This window comes from Equus przewalskii, chromosome 26 (genome assembly GCF_037783145.1).
Source record: "Equus przewalskii isolate Varuska chromosome 26, EquPr2, whole genome shotgun sequence".
NCBI lineage: Eukaryota > Metazoa > Chordata > Mammalia > Perissodactyla > Equidae > Equus > Equus przewalskii.
This window is the reverse complement of record NC_091856.1, coordinates 29,460,818-29,486,181: the sequence shown is the minus strand read 5'-3', so window position 1 is coordinate 29,486,181 and position 25,364 is coordinate 29,460,818. Positions and strand designations below refer to the sequence as shown.

The following is a 25,364-nucleotide window of genomic DNA, read 5'->3' as shown; positions in this document are numbered from 1 at the left end:
CAGCATGGCTTGATGAGCAGTGCACAGGTCCGAGCCCAGGATCGGAAGCAGTGAACCATGGGCTGCTGAAGGGAGTGAATGAACTTAACTGCTATGCCACCAGGCCAGCCCTTCCTTGACATTTTTAAAGAATACTGCTCCTTGCCTTTTTTCCCTAATAGAACATTCCTCATTTTGGGTTTGTCTGACGTTTTCTAGTGATTACATTCAGGTTACATTCTTGGATGAAATACTACACACAATGTCCATCTGTGCCTCTTTGGTGATGTTGATTCTAATCATCTGGTCAAGGTTTTGTTCCATTTCTCCACTCTATAATTGTCTTTTTTTTTTTTTTAATGTCCCTTGCAACTAATAAGGGGGCTATGGAGAGATACTTTAAGACCATGTTCTTCATCAAAATTCCCCCTAGATTTAATATCTATTAATGATTCTTGCCTGATTCAATCTTTACTAAAATGGTTGTATTGTGTCAATGTTTCACAGTCTTTATTAAGTATTTTGATAGACGTTTTACCAGTGAATTTATCAATCTTTTCCTTTGCTGCTTACATATTTTACGTCCTTTTTAAGAAATTCTTTCCTATCCTCCTTAAAGTACTAAAGATATTCCCTTACATTTTCTTCTGGAAGTTCCCTATTTATTCTTAATTATTAAATATTTTAAGCAATAAAGAATAAATCAGTTTCATACATTTTAAATCTAGCAAAAATAGTGTTGCTACAGTCGCCTGTTTTTAGTAGTGAACGTTTTTTTAAGTTAGCTTTGTATATGAGCAAATTCTGGATTCTAAATTTCATTATATTTTAGTATGATGTATATCTGTATACACACTTTTATTTGGTGAGGAACACTGGCCCTGAGCTAACATCTGTTGCCAATCTTCCTTTTTTTTTTTCTCTCCCCAAAGCCCCAGTACATAGTACATAGTATCCTAGTTGTAGGTCACTCTAGTTCTTCTATGTGGGATGTCACCACAGCATGGCCTGATGAGTGGTGTGTAGGTTTGCGCCTAGGATCCAGGCCTGTGAACCCAGGCCGCCAAAGCGGAGCACACGAATTTATAATCACTCAGTCACCAAGCTGGCTCCAGTATTATGTATATTTTAAATAATGCTTTTTTCCCTTTAGAAAGTAGTTAACCTGTCAGGTCTGGAACATTCTCTGCTTTCACTTCTAAACAACTTAAACAAAAGGGCACTAATTTCTAAGGCCAGCAACTGATGTCTTTAAAGACATCACTGTTAAAAAGATAATGTCATTGTTTCGGTTTTGGAGGGGAAGTTAACTTTTATAGGCAGGAAAAAGGTAAAAAGCGGAGGAAACTGTTACAATTTAAATTGATGCTTAAACAGATTGCTGAAATTCTGCACTTGAAAGAGTGACCCGAGTAATATATCTATGTCTATATTCTTTCTTCTTTTTTTTTAAACAATGAATACTATATTCATTTGACTACTATTCATTTATTTGAACTCTTTTTTTTTTTGAGCAAGACTAGCCCTGAGCTAACATCTGCCAATTCTCCTCTTTTGGCTGAGGAAGACTGGCCCTGAGCTAACATCCATGCCCATCTTCCTCTAGTTTATATGTGGGACGCCTACCACAGCATGGTGTGCCAAGCCGTGCCATGTCCGCACCCGGGATCCGAACCAGTGAACCCCGGGCCACTGACGCAGAGCATGCGCACTTAACTGCTGCACCACTGGGCCAGCCCAATGTCTATATTATTTCTACCTCTCAAGCAACTACTAAAAAATTTTCAAAACCTCACAGAGCTATTTTTCTATAGAAAACAATTGAAAATATAGTAAATTAACTATTTTTTTTTAAACTGACAAATGGGTTCCTATCCTATTTTAGAAGTAGAACAAAACCTCTCTACTTCAGAACATCAGAAGGAAACTTTTCTCTCACTTACTAAACAAGCAAGTGTTAAGCAAATCCTATAGTACACACAAAATGATAGTACCACAACTAATGAAAAACCAGGTTTATATTGGTTTTCAAAAGATGTACATAATCTGTGTTATTCTCCAATGGTGAATATGTTATAGAAGTAAAAAAGAAAAGAAAAGAGAAAGAGCGGAAGCATGAAAACACTTTAATTTAAATTGGATCCATAAACATTTGAATTCTAAGTCTTGGTGTTCAGCATGAGCCCAGTCTTTCCACTAATGTTCAGAGAAATGCACCCACCAGAAAACACCCACTTGAAGTGAATACTTTTAATTTCATCTTCGCTGTCTGACCCAGCATATTTGACTGTTCCTTAGTATTTCAAGCGGCAGGGAGTACACAGCCCAGAGAGTAATGTTTTATATGTCTTCATAAGCTGGTAACCCAAATCAATTATATTCCATTTCAAACGGAGCAAAAGGAATCAAGATATACAACTACTTCATAAGAGAATGACAATAACTCTTATATGAAATCTTAAATCTTAAAACTTAAATCTATGTTTGCTCTAGAGGTTCTAGAGAGAGTGATGCCAAAACAGCAGCCGGAAATGATCTTAAACCCAGACCCTATTCCCTTAAATAACAATGACTTAAAATACTGATATGAAACTTTCATTGAAATGTGAAGGGAATCTTTCGTATCTTGGATTCAGATGTACAGTAGGAGTATTTATTTAGAAACTATTGGGCCAGCCCCACGGCCTAGTGGTTAAGTTCGGTGTGCTCCACTTTGGCAGCCCAGGTTCCCTTCCCAGGCACAGACCTACACCACTCATCGGTGGCCATGCTGTGGTGGCAGCTCACATATAAAATAGAGGATGACTGTCACAGATGTTAGCTCAGGGCAGATCTTCCTCAAGCAAAAAGAGGAAGATTGGCAAGAGACATTAACTCAGGGTGAATCTTCCTCAGCAAAAACAAACAAACAGACACAAAGACTACTTTAAAATTTTATATCATGCGACCTCTAGGGAACATAGAAGTTTCTGCCGACGGTCAGCTTTTCCTTAAGTTCCACTGCAAGAACTGGTTGATAACTATCCCATTTTCATGCTATGAAGAAATGTTATTCAAATGACAATCTATAAACAACAATATGAGTATTTAAATAAAATAGTATTTTACAGCTAGTGCCGTATACTTATGTTTTAGGAAGGTACAGTTGTTTGTTTATTTGTCTCCAATCCTCAGTCTAAATACCAGTCTATCTGCTTAAAACTAAATGTTTTTTGGTTAGAAAACGACAGCTGACTTCAGGCCAATTTATTACAAATAGATGTTTAAAACAAAAAACAGTGACAGGCATGAACTTAATTCTTCTATTTAATGGATAACAAGGAAGCAAAGAAATCCTTGGGACCCAAATATCCTAGTATGGTTACCAAGAAAACACTTGGTGAATTCCTCAAAGCTTTCACCAAAGAGTGATATTAAATTTCCTTTCAGCAACAAATAAATTGGCTTCTCACTGGTAGAAGATTAGGTCAGTCATCTAAATTGGGGAAAGCAGGGCTACATGCCATTTACTGTGAGTCCCTGAAGTGTGAACAGTGTCTCTCCCCATGGCACGTTTATGTCCTCTCCATAGCAGATGTACACCAGGGCAGCAGGTGGTTATCTTGATTCCCTGACACTTAGGATTAAAGAAAAATTATCTAAGCTTTAAAAGCTTGCATAAAAATGTGGAAATAGCTATATTTTCTTTCTATCGTCTTTGATGATGGAAGATTTGGATATGAAATTTGATACGAATGCCCTGAAGAAGGAATAGGATTCCTGTATCAATGGGGAAACAAGACAGACCAGGGAGTCCTCTCTCACCTGTGACACTGTGATGCTGCATTTCTTGGCCAGCTCCTCTTTGGCTTCTTCACTGGGGTAGGGGTTGCTGAGGTGTGAGTAAAAATATTCATTCAAGATTTCTGTGGCCTGTTTACTGAAGTTACGCCTTTTTCGTCTATGACAAGAACCAAAAAAAGAATTAGAATTAGAATTAGCATTAACCAAAGAGGGATATATTAATTTGGATCATACAAAAAAATTAGATTTCTGTTTTTAAACATTCTTAGCATCTAATTTATCACTATGGTATTGTATATTACACTCTTGGCATCCTCCAAAACACTAACTCATTTTAAGATGTAGGATCACTAAGAAAAATACTAGAATGGGAAGCACAATTAACTTTATTCTTTAATTTATTCATCAAATAATTATTGAGGATCAAATATTTTCTAGGCACTCAATGAAGATCCAGTTGGAACAAAACAGATAAGGTCTACCAGAGAGCTGATAAGGGAGAGAATAGAAACGTAGGGGAAAGAAAGACATTCGACAAGTGTCACAGAAATAAATAACTACAAATTATGGTGATCATATCAAGTATCATGAAGGAAAAGTATAAGGTACAATGAAAGCATATAAGAAGGAAACCTAACAGATTATGGAGTCAGGAAAGCTTTCCTCAAAGGCATGATATTGAATCTGGGACCTGGAGAATGTGCAGGAGTTAGTAAGACGAAGAGTAGAGGGGAAGAGGAATGAGCAGAGGAAACAGTCCTGAAACAGAAGAGAGGTTGGTAAGTCCAAACGGCTATAGGAGGCTGGAGCTCAGTAAAGCCCAGGGAATGTGTGAGATGAGTCTAGAAGCACGGGAAGAGGCCAGATTACACAGGGTTCGTGGGCCCCATAAGAATTTTTGGATTTTATTTTAAGTGCAATAAGAAGCTATCAAAGGCTTTAACTTTTATCTTTTAAAAAGATCGTTCTGACTGCTGAGAATAGTTGGAAGACAGCGTGAAAGGAAATGCAGAGATATTTAAGGAGACAACTGCAATGGTCAAATTGAGAGATGACGGGGACTCGGCATAGGGTGAGATTAACGGAAACAAAAAGATTCAAGATCTATTTGAAAGGTAATAGCAATAGGACTGGATGACCACTGAGTGAATAGGGGGAGTGTGTGGAGAAGACAGAATCAAGGTAAGGAAAAAATACATCAGGATTTCCGGATTTTTTTCTGCTTAAGCAACTGTCTGGACCGAGGTATGATTTACTCACAAGGGAAAGAGTAGGGGAGGAAAAATTTTTGTTTTCATTGGAAGGTGGGTGGCAGACTGTCAGAAGATCAAGTATTTATTAACAATTTATTTCAAATAGCAACAAATGTCATTTATATTTGGGTTTTGTTATTCAGATTTTAAAGAATTCCACCTATAAATTAGCATTTGTCAGATTTCACTTTAAATTAGATCCCCCAGTAACTGGAAAACACTTTCCCAAAATAATTCTCTTAATACTGTCTTCCAAATAATCTTAATCGTCTTCTCAATTGTGATATCCTACATTCAGGAAAGACAGAGTCAGTAGGCAGTTGTAAATGTGTATACCCTATGAGATTCTTCTAGTTAAAATGATGTCACTAACATGGCAGGTTAAGTATGTGCTCTATGTCTCAATATTAAGGGAGAGTCAAGGGAGCAAGAAATCTAGGTCTGATCAAAACATCTCAGGTTGAGTCCCGAAATTTCTTAATTTCAATAATTTTTTGGAAGGTTAAACTTTTGTTTCCTGAGGGATGAAGAAGAGAGTCAAGATCTATTTAGGGACTAAAAGCAACAGAATTTGATGACGAATTGGATGGGGGAGGTGCTGAGGGAAGAAAGGAAAGGAAAGGAAGAGAAATACATGCAATTTGCAGGTTTGCAGGAGTCATGCACTGCTTGAAAAGAAAAACAAAGCTCTGACCTGGGGGCACTTTGAAGAGGCATGCTCTGATGAGTAGCTAGGTGGGTGAGTGGGGTGGAAAAGGTCTAGAATAGACACTGAAACTGTCGAACCTATAGATATTACCTGGCCTACAGATAATGTTTGTTGAGACCATATAATACTGACCTGCTCATGAAAACCTAGGTTTCTGACTTCTTATGAAAAATTGGAAGATAAACCACATCAGGTCTGTATTTTTAGAAGGCAGGCGCACGCAGGCTAAAGCTGAGTGATGGCTGTCCCCTCAGATACACACCCATCTGCTCTAATTCTCACTGCCCCTCATCCAGCCACTCTACTCACTTCCATTACATGTAAGCATGTGAGTTTGTGACTCTCAGTCTAAAAGATGGAGTCCAGCAGCAGACTAGAGTAGATGACAGAAGGGCATTTCTTTGGGAAATGAGGACTTATGAAAGCAAAGATGAGCATAAACCTATCTGGGAAGCAAAGATAAGTTCGGCTCATTCATCGACTTTGTCTAGGAGTAATTTTAGCAAATATCGAAAAACATCAGAGAACAAATTTATGGGCAGAATGCCTAACCCCAGACATTCTGGCTGTGTCCAGACTATAGCACTTCTCCTGAAAGAGCAGAGAGGCCTACACAACTTTATTCTTAAATGTTTTGCACTAGTACATGTTTCAGCCTGTCCAATTACCAAGGAAATGTGAGTATGGGCTTACAAAAAGCTGCAGTGAGCAAGGGAATCATCTCCCTGAGCGTGTTTGCCTAGAGCAGAAAAACCTTGCCTTCTCAGTGCAGAGGGCTTGCTAAGAGGCACTGCAAGAACAGAACCAGAGCTCAGTATTTGCATTCACTCGAAGGCGTAAGAGAGAACTTGGTCTTATACTTTATTTATTTTTTAGAAAACATTCTGTAGAATATGCCCATTAAGCATTTCCCCTAAGTTTCATTCCCCTCCAGGGTTCACGGCACTCTAAATGGCTGTGCCCGAGGCCAGTGTGCAGTGGTGCAATGGTCCCAGGGCTGCATGCCATCAGCATCACAACATCACTAACAGCAACCCATGTGGGAGAAGGGACTCTGCTCTAAGCTCCGCCACCTTCTCGTTCTGACTCTGCTCACTCTGGCTTGTTAACATACTTTCTCTCCTCGGAAGAAAAATAAATCATTTAGAGGAATACATTATGAATGCAGTTACGTAAAAAAGCACGCACGTTGACAAGAAAGGGCAAGTATCAGCAGAAATAAGGATAGCAGTTGGATTAGGAAGGATTCCTTTCTGAAGAAAGTACTTTTAAATATCTTTGTCACATAATATTTTTTATTAAAATGGTCAAAGTTGAAAAACAATTTAAAATGTTTTCTGCTTTTTTTTTTTAAGGTTTTATTTTTCCTTTTTCTCCCCAAAGCCCCCCGGTACATAGTTGTGTATTTTAGTTGTAGGTGCTTCTAGCTGTGGCATGTGGGATGCCACCTCAGCATGACCTGATGAGCAGTGCCATGTCTGCACCCAGGATCCGAACCAGTGAAACCCTGGGCTGCCGAAGCAAACACGCGAACTTAACCACTCGGCCATGGGGCCATCCCTGTTTTTTGATTTCTGATGCTACCTCCTAAAAGTATTAAGTCGAAATACTCATTCACCTGGATAGTCAAATTATTTTTTGCAGCCTATCATGTATACGACACTTGCTGGAATCACAGGGAATGTAAACATGTGAGACTTGGCTGTTGCTTTCAGTGACCATGTGACTTACTAGGGACGTGAAGAAACGTTCTTGAAAAGCTGCAACAGAGGCAGTCTGAATGAAGTTTGGTCTGAAGAATTGTATAAACATAGTCTCGGGGTTCAAGAGCAGGCAAAGACCAGTCAGTCCAGTGGAGTGACTAAAGGGGGCTTCTGGAAAGGGAGCACAGGCTGCCCTGGAGGCATGAACAAGGTCTCACCAAATCAACACACGTGAGCACTGGTTCCATTGCAAGCTCTGTGCTGGACACGCTCACAGACGACAACTCATTATTGGTGACCAAGCTGGGGAAAAGACTGGGAGAACAAGATTTGCTGTGGGGGGGTGGGGGTGAGGAGTGGGGCTGGTGATAGAAGAAGTGGTGAGGCAGAGGAAAAGAAAGAATTGCAGTCCGAGGAAACAGATAAGAGGTATTTCATTTTGGATTAAACACAGGAAAGAACAATTTAGTAATATAATAGCAGCACTAAAAATGTTCAGACTTTGATCTAATAATTCCATTTGTGAGACTTAATCCTTAGGAAATAATCCTAAAGATCAAAAAGGTTCAATGCATAAAGATTTCCATTTTCTCTTGAAACAGCAGTTTCAGGAGAAATCTGTCTAAAATAGCACCCTCTCTCCATCATTTTCTATCCCCTCAAATTGCTTTATTTTTCTCCATAGCAGTTATCATCCTACTACATTTCATTACATTAATGAGTAGAATACTATAGCATATTTGTTTACTTGCTTATTGTCTGTTTCCCCAAGTAGAACATAAACTCAATTGGGGCAAGTATGTGAACCTATCTTGTTTACCTTTATATTCTCAGCACAAATAAATATTTGTGGGAGGAAGGAAGAAGTTATAACGGAAATTACTAGGGACAACTTAAATGCTCAAAAATGAGGAATGGTTAAGTAAATTATTTATCATATATCCATTTGGTAGACTTCAATCATTAAAATATTATTTAAAATTAGAGCTTACACTATATGAAAGATGTTTACTTATTCAGGTAAATTTTTTAAAAAGCAAAGCAAATTATGTATATTGTACCATCACAAGCATATTAAAAAGAAAAAAAAGAGAGTCCCCAAACCTGAAGGCAAGGTACTAAAATATTAACAGTGGCTCTTTTTTCTTTAGGTAGTAAAAATGTGGTTGTCTTTTATCTCTTGTCCTTCTATTCTATATATTTTCCAAATTTTCTATAGTGAGCTTGGTATTTTTTAAATAGCAAAGAATAAAGTTTAAAAAGAAATCTTAACAACAAAAACATAATGAAGACAAGGGCCGGTCATTTAAAGCTTAAATGCCAGGTTAAGGCGTGTTGATGTGACTTACGCAGCACTGAAAAGCTACTGCAGTTTTTAAGCAAAGCAATTAGGGTATCATAGTGATGCTAAAGAAACAGAAAAGGGATATGGAGGATGGGAGGGAGGGGAGTAAGACTGGAGACGGGGAGACTAGTAGGAGGGTACTATGCTAGTCCAGGTACAAAAGGATGAACATGAACTGAGCAGTGCGAGTAAGAATGGAGAGCAAGAGACATGTTGAAAATGAAGCACTGGCGAGTTCTAGTGACTAATTTGGTGTGGAGGAGGAAGGAACCAAAGGTGATCCAAGGCTTTGCTTAACAAGGAGGATGGGAGTACAATTAGGTGGCATATGTTTCCTTATTTGGCTCTAAGAAGAGCTCTGGCATGATGACTATTCCACACACCTTGTTTTCCAGTTGAGAAGCTACCTTAGTTATTTTCTCCTATATTATAAAATTTGGATGGTGATGATCACTTCTGTCAGGTTCCAAGGGAGAGAAAGCAAAACAAAATAGAAACTCCTTTCCAAAGCTGAAGATTGATCACAAGCTTTAGCGATGCCCAAGAGGCACGCCTGCAGATGCAGCATAGAGGGGCACCTTGGTGATTCTTCTGTTATGTCACCCAATAGGTCAAACACACCATGTGCAATTTATTACTCAATTCCTATGAAACTTGGTGAAAGCTTCAGATAAAAGGGAAATTTTCATCCTTACGGGAGAAACTGATAAGCTTTCTTGGAAAAACAGAGTTTGGGGGTTTTGCGGTAACTGCTTTTAACTAAAATACCACTTCCTTTTTAGGAGTATCTCTAAGTATTTCCTTATAATGTGCACAAGCAATGAAACATCAAGAAATTCCTAGAAAACAAACCTTTGCTAAAACAGAGTTATATACTGAAAGTTATCTTTATAAATAAAGTTATCCTTAAAAATACTTTTTGGCATCAGAATCGAAAGGCTACATATTCCTAAGTCATTAGTAGCAGCACTAATCCATTTCCTGAATCACCAATCGGCAGCTAACAGCACTAGCACTACCAGACAAGAAGAGGCTTGACAGCACAGGCACCACGAGGTGGATCACCTGCTCATTGTAGAGAAGGGCTCTTGTAGCCAAATTATAAAAGAATCTAAGACCAACTGGCCAGTTTTACAGAAAATAATATACAAGGAGTGAAAAAGGAAAAACAAAAAAAGCCATGTAATAGATTTGTGGCCTCACATACCTGGCATCAAGGAACCTTGATCTTAAAATCATAACTGCTTCACAAGTGCTTTGTTTGAGCTGCATCTGAATGGAACTAAATTTTCGATGGATGATGCCCACCATTCTTTCAATCTCTTTTGGGGAAATGGGACGTGTTCTACTCTGTTCTCGGAGAAGGTTCATCACATGTGTGGTGAATTCATTACATGCCTGTAAGGGGGGAAAAAAAATCACTCCTTAGGAATCTAGTATTTTATATAATCACACCCAGACATTAACTCATCTGAATTTCCATCTCATTTGCAATTGCCAATGGCATTCTGCAGTGGGTAGGGTAAAATGAAAACTAAGACACTTGTGAAATGGCAGTGGTAGTTAGATGGGGCAGCAAGAAATTCTGAAACTAGGAATGGCCAGACATGCAAGGGAGACATAGCACTCAACTGCCCTTCCCACTCACCCTTGTCCGGGTTCCAAAAGGAGGTTTTCCTATTGGACGATGCTCTCTTCCAACTCCTCTATATAAGTATATGTTATTTGTTAATACTAAGCACCTCCTATCTTCCCTGGGGTTTTACATTTATTCAACAAATGTTTACTGAAGGACTATGAAGTTCAAAGTCTTCCAAGTGCTATTAAGGGACACAGAAATGAGCAAGATGTGGACCTGGGCTTCAGTGCGATAAAATATATAAAAAACAAATTCTCAAACAGGGCAGTCTATGCAAAGTGTCACAGGAAAATATGAATAAGTGCTTCCTAAGTTCAGAGGAGGGAGTAGTCTCATCTGGAGGCAGAGATGACATGAGGCTTTATGGCAGAAGCAACATTTGGGCTCTAAAGAATAGGTAGGATTTTTGAAAGGTGGATAAAGATAGAAGTCAGGAGGAATTCCAGGCACAAGAAAAACCCTGGAAATAGTGGTATGTAGCAAGTTCGGAGGAATAGAGAGAATATGTAGAGGAGAAGAGGGGATTCAGGTTTGCGTTAGCATGAGAAGGGCCCTGGATACCAAGCATGCCAATGTCCTAGTATAATTTAGCTGCAGTGTGGATATATCACTATTTGTGGATATGAGCCATATATGGAAGACGGGGAAAGTAGCTTGACTCTTTAGAGGAAGGGCAGCAGGAAAATAAGGAACAGATTTGGGTCTCAAACTTTTGAGTTCACAGTCCTCAGGCCCTGCCTTTCAGTTCACCTATCTTCGTTTAGATCTACAAAACTATGTAACAGGGCCTACACTGAAATCTAGCATTGCTTTGGTAAATAAAGCATCAGTCTATACCCCTGAATAAAAAGAACGTGTTCTGGCATTTTCGTTAAAAAAGCAAGACAGGAGATTCTGCGTCTTACTGCATGAATGCCCCTGGTAGGGTGAGCAGACAGAACAATCATTGATCACGGCAAGACATATTTTGAAGCTATAATAACGTCCACTTCCCTAAAGATATCCTGAACATTGCTCACACACAGCACATGATGGTTTTTCTAACTGCTCATTAGAGGACTAACCTTTCAAGTACACTGGGTGTTTCAGCTACTTTAAGCTTTTATGGAGCTTTTCTATAAATATTTCTAAGGTGAGGTAAAATGAGTTTTGTTTACCAAAGTTTTTTTAATATGTTTTAAGTCTTGAGAAATTTAAAATTCCTTGTGAGTAGCAACCCTATGTTATACTTATGAAATTCTTCAGAGTATAAAATTGTGCAATATAACACAGTAGGCATCCAATAAACATCTATTGATTGGTGTGCCTTTGTATTACAATTCAAGAGCAATGTTGATTAATATCTGTAAATATATTATCCCTGAACTTTAAGTGAAGAATTCTTAACCTGCAGTCCATGGACAGGTTCAGAATGTCTATGACTCCTTCTACAAGTTGTGTGCACGTGTGTATTTCCTGAGAGGACAATCCGGAGTTTTTGTTTGTTTTCTTTCCAGATTCTTAGCCAGTCAAAAACTAAAAAAGGCTAGGAATTATCGTCCTAGGTGATTACACAGTAAAACACTAAGGAAATTTGCAGATCTAAAAGCAGAAGTTCTTTCTATCTTAAAGGAAGCCAAAATAAAGAAAAGTAAATTTAAGATTTTCCCCACTATATTACCAACTTAAACTATCTTGTGCCAAGCTGAAAATAAGTGGTCACCCTGCCAAGAAATATATCTTTTTCTTGCACTTTCCCTGAAGAGACAGATGCTCACATAATTTCAAAATTATTTAATTTGTAAACTCTAGTCCTGTTTTCTAATCAATAAAATAAAGTAAAAGAGAATTGTTTTCCCAAACTGAGATCTGAAAGTTCTACACTTCTATAGCTAAGTTCCAGGGAATGTTAATACAGCATGTCTGGGAAATGCTGAGTTAACCAAAATTTTTAAAGGTTTTTTTTTTTTGTAAGACTCCTCAGTACTTCTAATATGTCAATATGCATAATAAATCTTCAGGGAGAATGGTGTATCCAACTTTTCCCAAATAAACTTGGTCATAAAACCTCTTTTCTCTAGAGCAATGCTGTCCAAAAGAAATATATTGTGATCCACATGTGAAATTTTTTAAATTCTCTAGTAGCCACATTAAAAAGATAAAAAGAATTAGGTGAAATTAATTTTAACAATGTTTTATTTAACCCAATATGTAAAAAAATTAACATTTCAACACATAATATTTTTAGAAAAGTGTTAATGAGGTATGTTACATTCTTCTTTTATGCACTTTGAAATCCAGCATGTATTTTACATTTACAGCATATCTCAATTCCGACTAGCTGAAAGTCCAGCACTTCAGCTTTCAGGCGCTCAACAGCTACATGTGACTTGTGGGAACTGTATCGGACAGCACGCTTTTACAGCAGCTTGGGGACCGATGTGCTAGTTAGAAAAACTCTTTTGCAAACAGTACACTAAGTAATCCTTATGTTTCTTTTTCTGTTCTTCACCACTACCCATTCACACACACACACACACACACACACACCAAAAAAGACAGTTTCACTTAGGGATGTTCTTCATAAAGCAAGAGCAATTATTCATTTTATTACATCTCAACCTTTGATTAAGTTTTTAATATTCCGTGTGACAAAATGAGAAGCACCCAAAGAGCACTTCTGCACGTGGAAAGAGGGTTGCCTCCAGAGAAAGCACCTCTGTGATTAAGTTGTAGGCCAACGCTGCTTTTTCACATAATATCATTTTTATTTGAAAGCAAAATTGACAAATTACGATTATTCAGACTTGGGTTTGGGTATCTGGCAGATGTTTTCTCAAAAATGAATCAAGTGAGCCTGTCATGTCAAGGAAAACAGTTGACAATAGTTACGCCAGTGATGAAATTTGAGTTTTCAAGTGAAAATTATAATTTTGGAAAACTTGCATTCACCACCATGAGCTTGACAGTCTACCAGTAGACTTTCTGATTAGTTAGGTGTTGATATTAATAAATATGATATTTTGATATTATATAATGAAATGTGTCAACATTGGAAGATATACATAACCCAGTGAACCATATTTTCCAAATGATCAATGCATGATGTTACAAAAACATGCATAGGTAGAAGATCCACTCAAAGTGCAAACTAGACCAATGAATTTTAAAGGAACAGAGTACAAAAAGCTAATTGATACGATTTCAGACTCCACATTATAACTAACCTGTAAGAAACTACAACTTGTCAAGTTTTGGTGTAATCTCAAAGAATAATATCCACAATGATCTGAAAAGGCTATTAATATACTCCTTCCTTTTCCAATGACATATTTGTGTGAGACCAGATGTTCTTTATATACTTCAACTACATAACAGACTGACTGCAGAGGCACACACGAGAATCCAGGTGACTTCCATTAAGCCCAACATTAAAGAGATTTGCAAAAATGTAAAAACAGTGCCATTCTTCTCACTAAATAAGGTTTTTTTGAAAATACAGGTTTTTAAAGAAGTATTAGTTAAATTAACATATAATGATTTACTATTGTTATTTTAAAATTAACTAATAAATACTTTTAATTTTTCTCAGTTTTAATTTCTATTACAATAAATATTAATAGATATAACCCACCAAACAAAGGCTCTTAGGAGGTCGCCAACAATTTTTAAGAGTCTAAGTCCTAAGACCAAAAAGTTTGAAAACCGTTGTACTGGAGTATGGAAGCATTTCTAATTTGCACATATAACAATGCTAATTCCTACAAACCCAGCTCATACATTATGGTAACATATATCTATGACAGGGCATATGTCTTGATAAATAATTCAAGACTCCAGGGTGAATGATACCTGAGATGCTAGTTCTCTTTAGTTTTTTTCTGGCTGTATTTTAATCTCTCCAGAATGAAAGTTTACCTATGGTTTCTAAGAAGCAGCCAAAGGCTCATGTGAAAAAAAAGGGTTAAAAGCAAAAAGTTTCTGCTTCTAAAAACTCATAATTTCCTAAAACATTTGCTGAATGTCTCACAACTTATTAAGTGAAGTCATCTATGAATGCAAATGCTGATTAGCAATTTGGCAATAGCCCAACATTCACAGAATTCACATAGCTTTTCTTTAAACCAGTAGTTCATACATGATTAATTAGAACATCTCATTTATGTAGTGTGCACTTTAGCTCATTACTCTAAGTAAAATTCATTAAGTATTTACATTTAGATAATTAAAATCTGGGTACACCCTTAAGAAAGATGCATACACTTTAGGCAAAGTAATTTTTTTTCCTTTATACCACTGAAAGTAAATTACAGCCTCATTTACAGCATCATCTGTACCAGTTTCAGAGCAGAGCGCAGTACTGCCTCATCTCCTATTCCTTAAAAGGTATACAAATTTTAAACATATAAATGCAGTAAGAATGATCAAATGATTGCGGAGTTGTTTTGAAGGGTCACCCAACCACAAACTGGCATCGATGCCATTTATAAGGTGGGATGCTCACTTCAAACATTCATCATATCCTCCATCGTACCTACAAGACTACATTATTAAAATAGGCAATGGAAAAATTTTTCATTGCCTTATTATTCTTCCAAGTGAAACTGTCAGTTAAGAATTTTCTGGTCAATGTCCACAATACAAATGAAGAAACACCTTGGTTAACTGGAATATTTAGGAAATGAGAGCTTTTATTCCTTCAATTTTCTGATTTACAGTAATGGCAGAAATCTCTTTTTCTTTTAAACCAGCTGTTGAAAATTACTAGGACACATTTTTTTTTTTCCAATGAGGAAGATTCACCCTGAGCTAACACCTGTGCCAATCTTTCTCTATTTTGTATGTGGGTCACTGCCATAGCATGGCCACTGACGAACCATGTAGGTCTGTGTCTGGGAACCAAACCTGGGCTGTTGAAGTAGAGGGTGCCAAACTTAACCACTAGGCAATGGGGCCAGCCCCTAGGATGCATTTTTGTTTGTGTTTTAAAACACAGATTGCAAATAACATAGTGAAGTGAGCATAAAGCATAGAAGTCTTTGTCTGATAAAAGTATCTTCAATCAATTCTTATTATGAGCCTTTCTCTTTGCCATTTGTTCCTTTCTCCTTAAAAATCCAAACCAAGAAATAATTGAGGATTTGAAATATTTGAATTTTAGATAACATTTTTTATGACATTTGTTGGGTAGTAAAACTGTCTCCTCAATATACATACATATGTGGTTAACACTGAAAATTAAAATTGTCAGGGTTTTGTTTATTTTATGGTGGTGCTTTTTTGAGTTGTGAATTCAAGATTCAACCCCTTTCTTGCCTGTAAGTTCACATCACTGAGTGTGAAAATGTAAAATCAGACAGTGAGCAAGCACTGATGTTAGAGGAAGTTTTATAATGGTTCAGTGATCAGATCTAAAAACTGAATTGATTTTTTGTAACCATCTAGAGAAGCTGACTGTAGACGATAGAACATAATACCCTCCATTCTAAAATCCACTTTTCAAAGAAAGAATAAATCTCTATTAAAAGTTGATGCCTCTCAATTTGTGTGTCCCCATTTTTCTAGACGTCTTTATAACCTTGCAAGTAACTCTAGTCCAATACTATAGATTTTGTAGTTATGGAATGATTATTAAATCAACAAATTCTTCTTGTTTTAGGAAAAAAGTCAACATTACAGATTCTTTCTAAGCCAGTTCGAATGAGACCAATATGCCTAAGGAATAGCCGCAAAGATTACATAGTTTAGGGACCGAACTCATGAGGGTTTTGGAAGGACTACATCATATGATATATGTTAAGTTCCTTGCACAGAGTCTAGAACATAATACTTAATAAATGGCAGTTATTATTGACAATAAAAATGAAAATTTTATGTAATTCCTATTTCTGTGTGTGTTATTCCGCAAGCAAGTCCCTACTCTGATTCCCTAACAGAGTTCTGCTTTCCCATTGCCTGAATAAATACAAACACTGCTTTCTAAGACGTTGAAAAAACAGTATTCAAATATAAAATAATTCATTTTATTAATCAAGTTTGTGGTCAAAGAGACATTTGGTACATAGAGCCAATAAACTAGAAACTTGGAGGAAAAATGGGGAACGCTCAAACACTCCTTCTAGCCAAGGAAAATACCCAGCATGAAGGCTGACAAGAAGCAAAACCCTTCCCTTGGAGAAATAAATGGCAAAGCCTCGCCTGGGAAAACAAAACATAAAATTTACATCAAGAAGCACCCTTTTGTCTTTCCTGCTTAACTGTTAAGAAGAAATAGCAAAATGGGATTAAGAGTTGGTGGGGTACAAAACCTCTAACGTAAAAACATCGGCATTTTTTAACCTGATAAAAATAAAATTCCTTTACAAGCAAAGGAGATTTTGCCAGCAAATGTAAGCACATAACGTTGAGATCTTCAAAAATCACAAGGCCATGCCTTTCCAAAGGTTTAGGTTCCACACTCACTCTCCATTCCCCCGACAACCCCCTGTTGTCTGCAAGTCCTCTGGCAGCTAAACGGTACCTGATTGGTCTTGAGTACATTTCATGTACATGCTGGGCTCCAGTGCTTTACCTGATTTTAGGTGAATTCAAAAGGCATCTGTGAACCCAGAAAGCAGGTTTCCAGATGCCTAAGGAGGGTTGGGACCCTTGTAGCACTTTTGCCTTCAGCAAAAATGTATTTCAATATAATTATAGTAGATAGCTTTCAATATGTCATCTCTATTATAGCAGTTGTAAATTATGAAGTGAATTGCCTGTGTACAAGCATTTCTTCTGGCATAAGCAAAGTGGGAGAGCTGCACAGGGCATGATATATCTTTTCCTTTTTAGCTGAGAACAAATGTCTAAGTCAAATTTCATTTGCTAAAACCAATGTGCCCATTTCCCTTTGGCAGAGATGGGGAAGAACCAAGAAGGCCTTTAATTCTTAAAAACAGGCTTCCCAGGACTCTTGGCTCAAGTTCGTTAGGAATTCACCTATTCTATTAGTGGGGCCTTTAATCATAAGAGCATATTTGGAAGGTACAGTAAAAGCATTTTCCAAAACTTACAGCTGATCAACAAGAAGACAAAGAAACAACCAGATTTTTCTCCCCACTAAAGGGGGAGGCAATGCACCCAAGACAAAATATTACAAGACAGTTGGTACAAGCTTTGGAAAATTATCATATTCCTGTTGGGTGTCAGGATCAAAAAGAGAAAAGTAAAATAGTTCTGTTTCCTTTCGGGTGGTAGTAATATTAAAGAAACTTACTCTAATACACTATGCCCACTATTTCAAAAGTGTTATAAGTGAATTAAGATGGTCATCATCAAAAATCATTACACATCTGAGCCTGTGTAATGGACACATTTGGTCAAAGGACATTTTCTGGAGGAAAACCACCCCAGGATTTTAAAGACAGTATCATTCCTAAAACACACACATAAAACTGAGCCTTGCAGCTTGGATTCAATTTTGCTCAAACTGTAGCTCTCGTCTGCTTAGCTTTGTAAATGTGGCTGTGTTTATAAGGTACTTTAATTTACCGCGGTGGTGGTGTTTGTTAATTTTATGGCAACCTAAATCTAAACAGGCTTCAGATATATTTTCATTACTGCTTCACTGCAAAATACAGTAGAGTGAATAGCTCTAAGATTCCAATGTAGTTTATTTCTTTTAGTAAAAGACAACACAATTTTCTGATGATGCTTCTGCCTTAACGTATATGTTCTTTCTATTTACTAACAAGCATTTTCTGTCACTCAGAGTACTCATGTTCACTTTTAGGAGGAAAAATATAATTTCTGGAAAGTGATTAAAATAGTTCTTTCCATCTCTACTCTGGTCCCGTTCCAAACGCAATCCAACATGGGCAAATCAGAGAAAAGTGGAAAACACCTGAATTATTTTCCCATTCTACATAAGTAGCTGCATAATTTTTTTTTTTTTTTTTTTGAGGAAGATAGTCCTGAGCTAACATCTGCTGCCAATCCTCCTCTTTTTGCTGAGGAAGACTGGCCCTGAGCTAACATCCGTGCCCATCTTCCTCTACTTTATACATGAGATGCCTGCCACAGCATGGCTTACCAAGTGGTGCCATGTCCACATCCAGGATCCGAATCGGCGAACCCCGGGCCACCAAAGCGGAATGTGTGAACTTAACCGCTGTACCACTGGGCAAGCCCCAGTAGCAGCATAGCTTTTATCAATGGAAAAGAAAGGCATACTGTCAGAAACTGATTTCAATGCCTGATTCTGACACTAACCAGATGTGTGACATTGGACAAATCACTTGAGTCTCATTTTCTCATCTGTAAAATGGAAATTATAATACTATCTATTTTAGAAATGCCACCCCCTTCATCTCCCTTAATTCTGCTTAGCCCCTCTAGTAACTTGAAAGCATACCCCTGAAAGGTCTATCCCAGATAAAGCCCTTGTATCCCAAAGACTTGAAAAGAAAAGTTGACTATCTTATGTCAAAACTCCCAGATCCTAATAACTTAGGAACTACAGACAGAAGAGCTACAAAAGCCAGCCCCAAAGACAACTCAGGAGAATTAAATGCTGCTATGTTATTTCTAAAACAATTCAGAACCTACAGAAGAAAATGTGTAAACTAAAATTCTGTTGAAATAGCCAAGTAGTCATTATATCCCATCTATTTATTTGTCCATAATACTCCATCAATTTTATATATCTACATTTTTCCTTCCGAAAGTGTTAGCAAAAATGAGAAAGGAATATAAACGGTTTTTATTAGGCTACTAATATATCTAGAAATAAGATTCATATTTACATTTTAAAACTCATTTCCCAATTTTATATTTAATGCAAAAATACATATTATAGATTAGTTTATGGAGAACTTGTGTGTACGTGTTTATTTTTAAAGCAAAAACAAAAACAAAAACAAAAAACCTGGTGACTCTGATGCCAGCTTCACCCAACTTCTAATAGGGCTATCGGGAGAAAATAGGGATGCCAGTGTGAAGAAACATGGCAGGAGACACTAAGGAATCACCTGAATTCCTCAGCTAAAGGATTCAGGTCATTTGACCCCTAATAATACAAACCTTTCCATGCAAAGTGACTGGTGGTATTTATTTAGTAAGTATGTATAGATGTATTTAACATAAAGTTATGCAATTAGAATTATACCACAAATTAGAACCATTTTCTACTGTTTATGCTCAGGGCAACCTTTTCAACCATGACTTATTTTGTTTACTCTCAATTATTCACATGTCAAATCAGAAGCTCCATTTTTTCTACATACATACACAAGATAATTTTTCTAAAATTCTCATTTGCACATCTTCCATCAAAAATTATTCCTACAAATGAGACTAGAGATACAGTTTGAGAACCCAGAAAGTCGTATTCAGGAAAAAAGACAACATCTTATAATATTAATTTATATTGTATTTTAACACAAAGCTATATAAATCTTTCTACCCTCCCTCAAAACACACTCACCTCTGGGACAGAATCCAGTACTTGCTTAACACCACCATATCCAGAATATTATAGAAAGCAATGAAAAAGTAACATACACAACTGACACTATACAGGGGACTTAGAAGAAAAATTAGTATTAAACCTGACTAGGACTCCCACATCACACTACGGTGTTTGGACTTTAAGAAGTACCTTACTACATAGTGAAGTATTTATGGGTGAAATGATATGATGCCTAAGACTTGATTTAAAATATTCCACCAAAAAAAAAAAGCAAGGCAGGGGAGTGGGTAGACAAAATAAGATTGATAAAATGTTGATAATTATTTCTCTGGGTAATGGGTATCTAGGGGGGGTTCCTTATTTTAGATTGAACTCTATAAAACTGCCAATACACAACTATTTTTGGCCTAAAAACTTCACATTTCATAGGATTCAACTTAATAATATTCTCTTTATTTTTGGGTACATTTAAACATTTGTATAATATTATTTTTTTATTAACTTCCAGTGAGAATTCCTCAAACTAAGCAGGTTTTTAGGCTTAAAATAACAGCTAAAATATATTTAAAATGAACCACCATTTTACCTTATTTCATTGAATCTAAGACTTACTAATTTTTTCCCACATTTTAAACATATCTGATGTTTGGAAGCATTTTACAATCAATGGCATGTTATAGTTAAATTAAGCAGTGTTAATTTTTTCTTCATGATACATAAAACAATGGTAACAGCTTAAAATCAAAGATATCTTAGATTCAATGAATATGGTTAATATAATTGCTGAAAATAGCATTTCTAATCCATGTTCTCTTTCTAATCAACAACTTAGCACACGAGTACTATTCCCTGTCCCAGGGTACCTATAATTATCCTGGGAGGTCTCCTCCTCAGAGAGACAGGTCAGAACCTGCTTACTTTGTGAAGTTAGCTCCCTCCCCTATAGTCTGGCACAATCCATAAGAATTAATTCCTAGGAGGATTCTGGAGCTCACAGAATACGAGGAAGAGCCCACTACACAATGTTTCCCTTGAAAAGTTGTTAGGGCTTATGAACAAGGCCAGTGCACAAATGTTAATTTACAGAGCTGTGAAGAGCACCAAGCAGTGAGGCCAAAGGGGAAGCATGGCTGCAGGTGTGGTAGTAAGGGCACGTGAATGTGAGGAATGAATAAAACTAAAACAGGCAGATGGGATAAAATAGGTTTAGCTTCACCTCCAAAATCTCAAAGGGACTTCATTTCATGAATCCAACAATTCACTTGGATTTTTGCATTGACCTTATTTACTTTGCTCTTTGTGTTAACACCTACCCCTCACAGCCCTCAGAATTGGTTAGCGCAGTCTAATAGAAGAGCAATAGAGGGTTTGTGCAGGACTATGAGAGTGGCGGCTGCTGACCTGTTCATATTTCTCCAGTTCTGTGTGATAGATTTGTCTGATCTGGGTCAATTTGGCTCTGTAATCTGAGTGTTCAATAGAGTTATCTGAAGAACCTCCAGAGGCTGCCGCGGCTGCAGCTGCTGCCGCCGATCCCCCACCTTTCTCAGGACCTGAAACCCCTTCTGCCAAAAGCATATTGTCCAGTCTCATTAGCTGGGGATCGGGAGGGTCCTCCTCCTGGGCTCCTCTGATGCTGAGACCTTCAAGGAAAGAGAGAGAGAAACAGAGAGAGAAGAAGCGAGAAACAGGACAAACAGTGTGAGTATTTTGTTTATTTGAGAAAATGATTAAACAACATCAGTGTACTACAATTCACTCTGAGAATTTCATTGTTCACATTTTATCAATAAGCATAAGTAAGTATGAAAATTCTATTCAAGATAATATTTACATGCATCCTATAATTTCTAATATCATCCCCTTTCAATTTATCCCACATTGGATCCTTAGAAAAAAGGAACAGTGGCTTCTCAGAATATTCTAACACCTAATCTTCCTAGATTTAGACGATTTAAGCATAAAATGGGAAGGGGGTAAAAAATTTGAGATTTTGAGAAAGGAAAAAATAATTCTAAGGATATTTTAAAAACCATCAGAAGGTGATTATTCTGCTTCTCTGTAAAATTGGAAGAACAGAATTTAAAATCCCATAGAATAATTAATTCATAAGCTATATCCAAAAATTAGAAAATAAACAGAATTAGATGGGCTTTTCCATCATGTAATTTCAGGGGAGAAGAGAAATGCATACATTATGAGGTAATTAGCTATGCTTTAAAAATATATATTATTAAATGAATTTGTTAAGCAATTGCCAGCAAACTATAAAAGCAGGACACTAAATACAGTATTAAAAATGTACCATCGACATGGCAATATGGTGCTGGGTACAGTACTCTCAATCTAATTTTGCTTTTAAATCAAGAACTTCCTAAGTGATGCCCAGTCAGCAACCTCATCTGAGTACTATAGATCACAGCTGACAATTCATAGGTTTAATCAGGTCACACAGGCTTTCTGCCAAGATGTTTTCAACAACACAGAAGACGAAGTTTTAAAATAATTATCATGGTATAAAAAGCACTGGAGTCATGACAGCTCAAAATCAGCATTTTCATTAACATGTAACATAATCTAAAATATCCCAGCCCAATTAACCTCTGTAAATCTGTTTAAAAGCAGGCTCCCCACACTAGTTACAAGGCATCTTTGGGGAGGGGGGAAGGAAGTTGGCAACTTGCATGTCTACATTTGGATTCTGCCTTTTGCGTCTGTGCCTGTTGTTGTTTATCCACAGTGGTGCACACTCTGTGTCTAGTGTAACTTACATGACAGTAACATCTATAAGCTGCCAACTACTCAACTGAGCACCAGCTCTGTGATTTTATATGCTAACCTAAAAGTACCATTAATTCTTTTAGGAACAGATTTCATTCCTAGACGTCCTGAATTACACCCACAGCATGACAGAACTCTTGGTTGTCTTAACTCAAATGCACAACTTTAATATCCTCCCTCAAAACACTTTAAAGCTGTCACTTTCATTTAAAAGCATACTTCAGAATAATTTCAACTGGGTAATAAAACTAATTCACAATAATTTAAAATTATATCTGTTGCCTGTTCAGAGGTAAATAAGTAAGGTTTGAAAACTATAATATACTAAAACAATAAATTCATTTAGGGACGCAAAAAGTTAGATAACTCTCTTAAGGTAAAATCAGTATCAGCACATCACTGATAATTAAAGATAGACAAACATGTATCTGTCATTTCTTCTAGATCTACAGGAAACTGCCCAATATTGTTCTAGAACTGGCAAATGTTGGTTACACTGGGATTTTAATTTAACATCTTTGATTTTCTTTCCTTCTAATTCACTTTGTTAGATGTTAAAATCTCATGATGTAGACATGCTTGTAGTTCCATCTACCGAGTTTCCTGTGCATTTCGCATGCGACGAGGACCACTGAGCAACCTCTTATCTTGCACTTTGGGCTCTGTTTCATTTTATACTATTTGTTTGGGAATTCCTTAAGATTCTCATTTTTAAACTAAATTTTTGCTCACATTTTTGTGTTTGTTGTTTCTTTTTTGTTTTTACACAGATGCTGGTGCCTCTCCTGGAAATCTGTTTTTTATCTACCTCAAGGTTCCTCCAGGTTTCTACTTTTCCTCTTGTACTTACACATATCGCTCTTTTCCTATGGACATTTGGTGAGGTTCTTTAATAGCAGATCAACATCCATAGTCAAAATTATTACTCTTCCCTGCACAAGTGTGGCAAACAAGAGAAGATGCTCAATGACTAATACACAAGGAAGCAGACAGACTATAAGGGAGACAGAAGAAGGAAATTCATCAGGAAGAAATGCAAAAGACACAACTAATTAGCCATCTATGCCACTTTTATACATACCTAATACGTATATAAACCAACACCACCATACCAATAACAAGCAACCCCTTAAACTCAATAGTAGTAGACACAAATAAAAATAAGTATGTATTTTCAGCTGGTCTAACATTTTCCCCTTGTGATGAATAATATCTCTTACTTCTAAAATCATAAGTAAATCAACACTTCAGTGTTTGCTTCAACTACAGGAAAAAATGTTTTAATGCAATCCTTCTGCATTTACTTTATAAATTATGTGCATCAAAGCTAACCAGAAAATCATTTCCCAACAAAAAGTTCATACTCCTTTGGATGAAAAGTACTAGAGCAGTTTGCAATTAGGTAACATTGAGAAAGCTATTTATCAATACTGAAGTCATTTTCATAACTATAGTTGGAAAAGTGAATCAAATTTTTTTCTTTATTAAGCCAAGTCATGATCATAGATCTTTAAATAGCAATACCTAGTTTCCAAAATTATTTTTTATTTGAATATTTTTATTTATTTTCTTACTTTACATTTAAGTTACTATTTTATTCGTCATCCTACCTACCTATTCACTCACTGTTACTTAGCCTACTAAACTGCCACAGTCACACACGGCTTCCAGTCGGCACATCTTCTCCTGTGGGCACCTCTACACATTTTAATAAACCTAAATTTCCAAGGGCCAGAATGAATGGGACTGTTTTTCTATCAAAAGATTTGATACTTTCAAATTGAACCTTGGGAAAATAATAATTTAAAAATTGGCCATTCTTGTTTTTAATCCAAAAACGTATACTGGAACATTTATAGAGATTTATAAAGTTTACATCTAGGCTCCTTAGTTATTATAGCATTATAAACTTAAAAAACAACAACCCTAATTGCAATCTACTTATAACCACAACATTCATTTCAGTATCCCTAAGATTTAGACAAATCATACAAACACAGTAAAACATTGTTTAACAATGAACTTGGCTTTGTTATAAGCCCACAGTTTTTGCATATCTTTCAGCAAATCCTAATTAGCTGTCTTTCAACATGCTGTGCACCTGCCCCACAGATAATGGGAGAGAGCATCTGCATAGACGACTGCATTCGGAGGGCAATAAATAAATTACGGGTCAAAATTATTACAAAGCTTTCTCCGAATAAACGCATGCCCTTCACAATACTAAGCTGCAGATGTGAAAAGTACCTAAAGCCCACTCAAATGGTATGATTACGGGGCTGTTTGAGTTTAATAATCTGACTGTAATTCAGGCATTCTCAACAGCTCATTAAGGGTTCATTAATATATAGGCAAGCTTTTGAATTATAAATAAGCAGATTAGAAATCTGCAGTGCCTGGATTGTACAGTAGTAGCCTCTCCAACAGAACAACACTGTAACACAATGAAGGCTTGACCTGAGAGAATGAGGCGCAAACACAGGGCACTAACCAAGCTTCGTGGCTCCCTCATCTCAAGGACAAAGCCCACTGGACCATGACTAACCCCTGTTCATCCAGGACTGAAGAGTGGCTTCAGACCATGGCTACTGCAAATGTGCTCTACATATGGTTGTGAATTAGGCATAACTAAGATCTAGCCCTACAATATTTCCACAGTTAGGGAAGACACACAATATTCAGAGTAACAATAAATAAAAGTTATCGGATCATTTTTACTTTGTAAAAAGTACATTATTCAGAGCT

General features: G+C 36.8%; 1 protein-coding gene across 3 annotated transcripts in view; it reads right to left on the bottom strand.

Moving 5' to 3' along the window:
* PBX3 (PBX homeobox 3) overlaps window positions 1–25,364 on the bottom strand; it is a 204,842-nt gene that overhangs the window by 30,024 nt on the left and 149,454 nt on the right. For 2 of the 3 annotated variants that reach the window (XM_070596514.1, XM_070596513.1), the window contains exons 3-5: window positions 21,240–21,481; window positions 9,980–10,170; window positions 3,784–3,919 (exon numbers count right to left, since the gene is read on the bottom strand). In XM_070596514.1, coding sequence (XP_070452615.1) covers window positions 3,784–3,919; window positions 9,980–10,170; window positions 21,240–21,481 — 569 coding nt within the window. Of the gene's footprint in view, window positions 1–3,783; window positions 3,920–9,979; window positions 10,171–21,239; window positions 21,482–23,469; window positions 23,552–25,364 lie in introns of all 3 variants that reach the window. The other variant, XM_070596515.1, reaches the window with a different exon arrangement.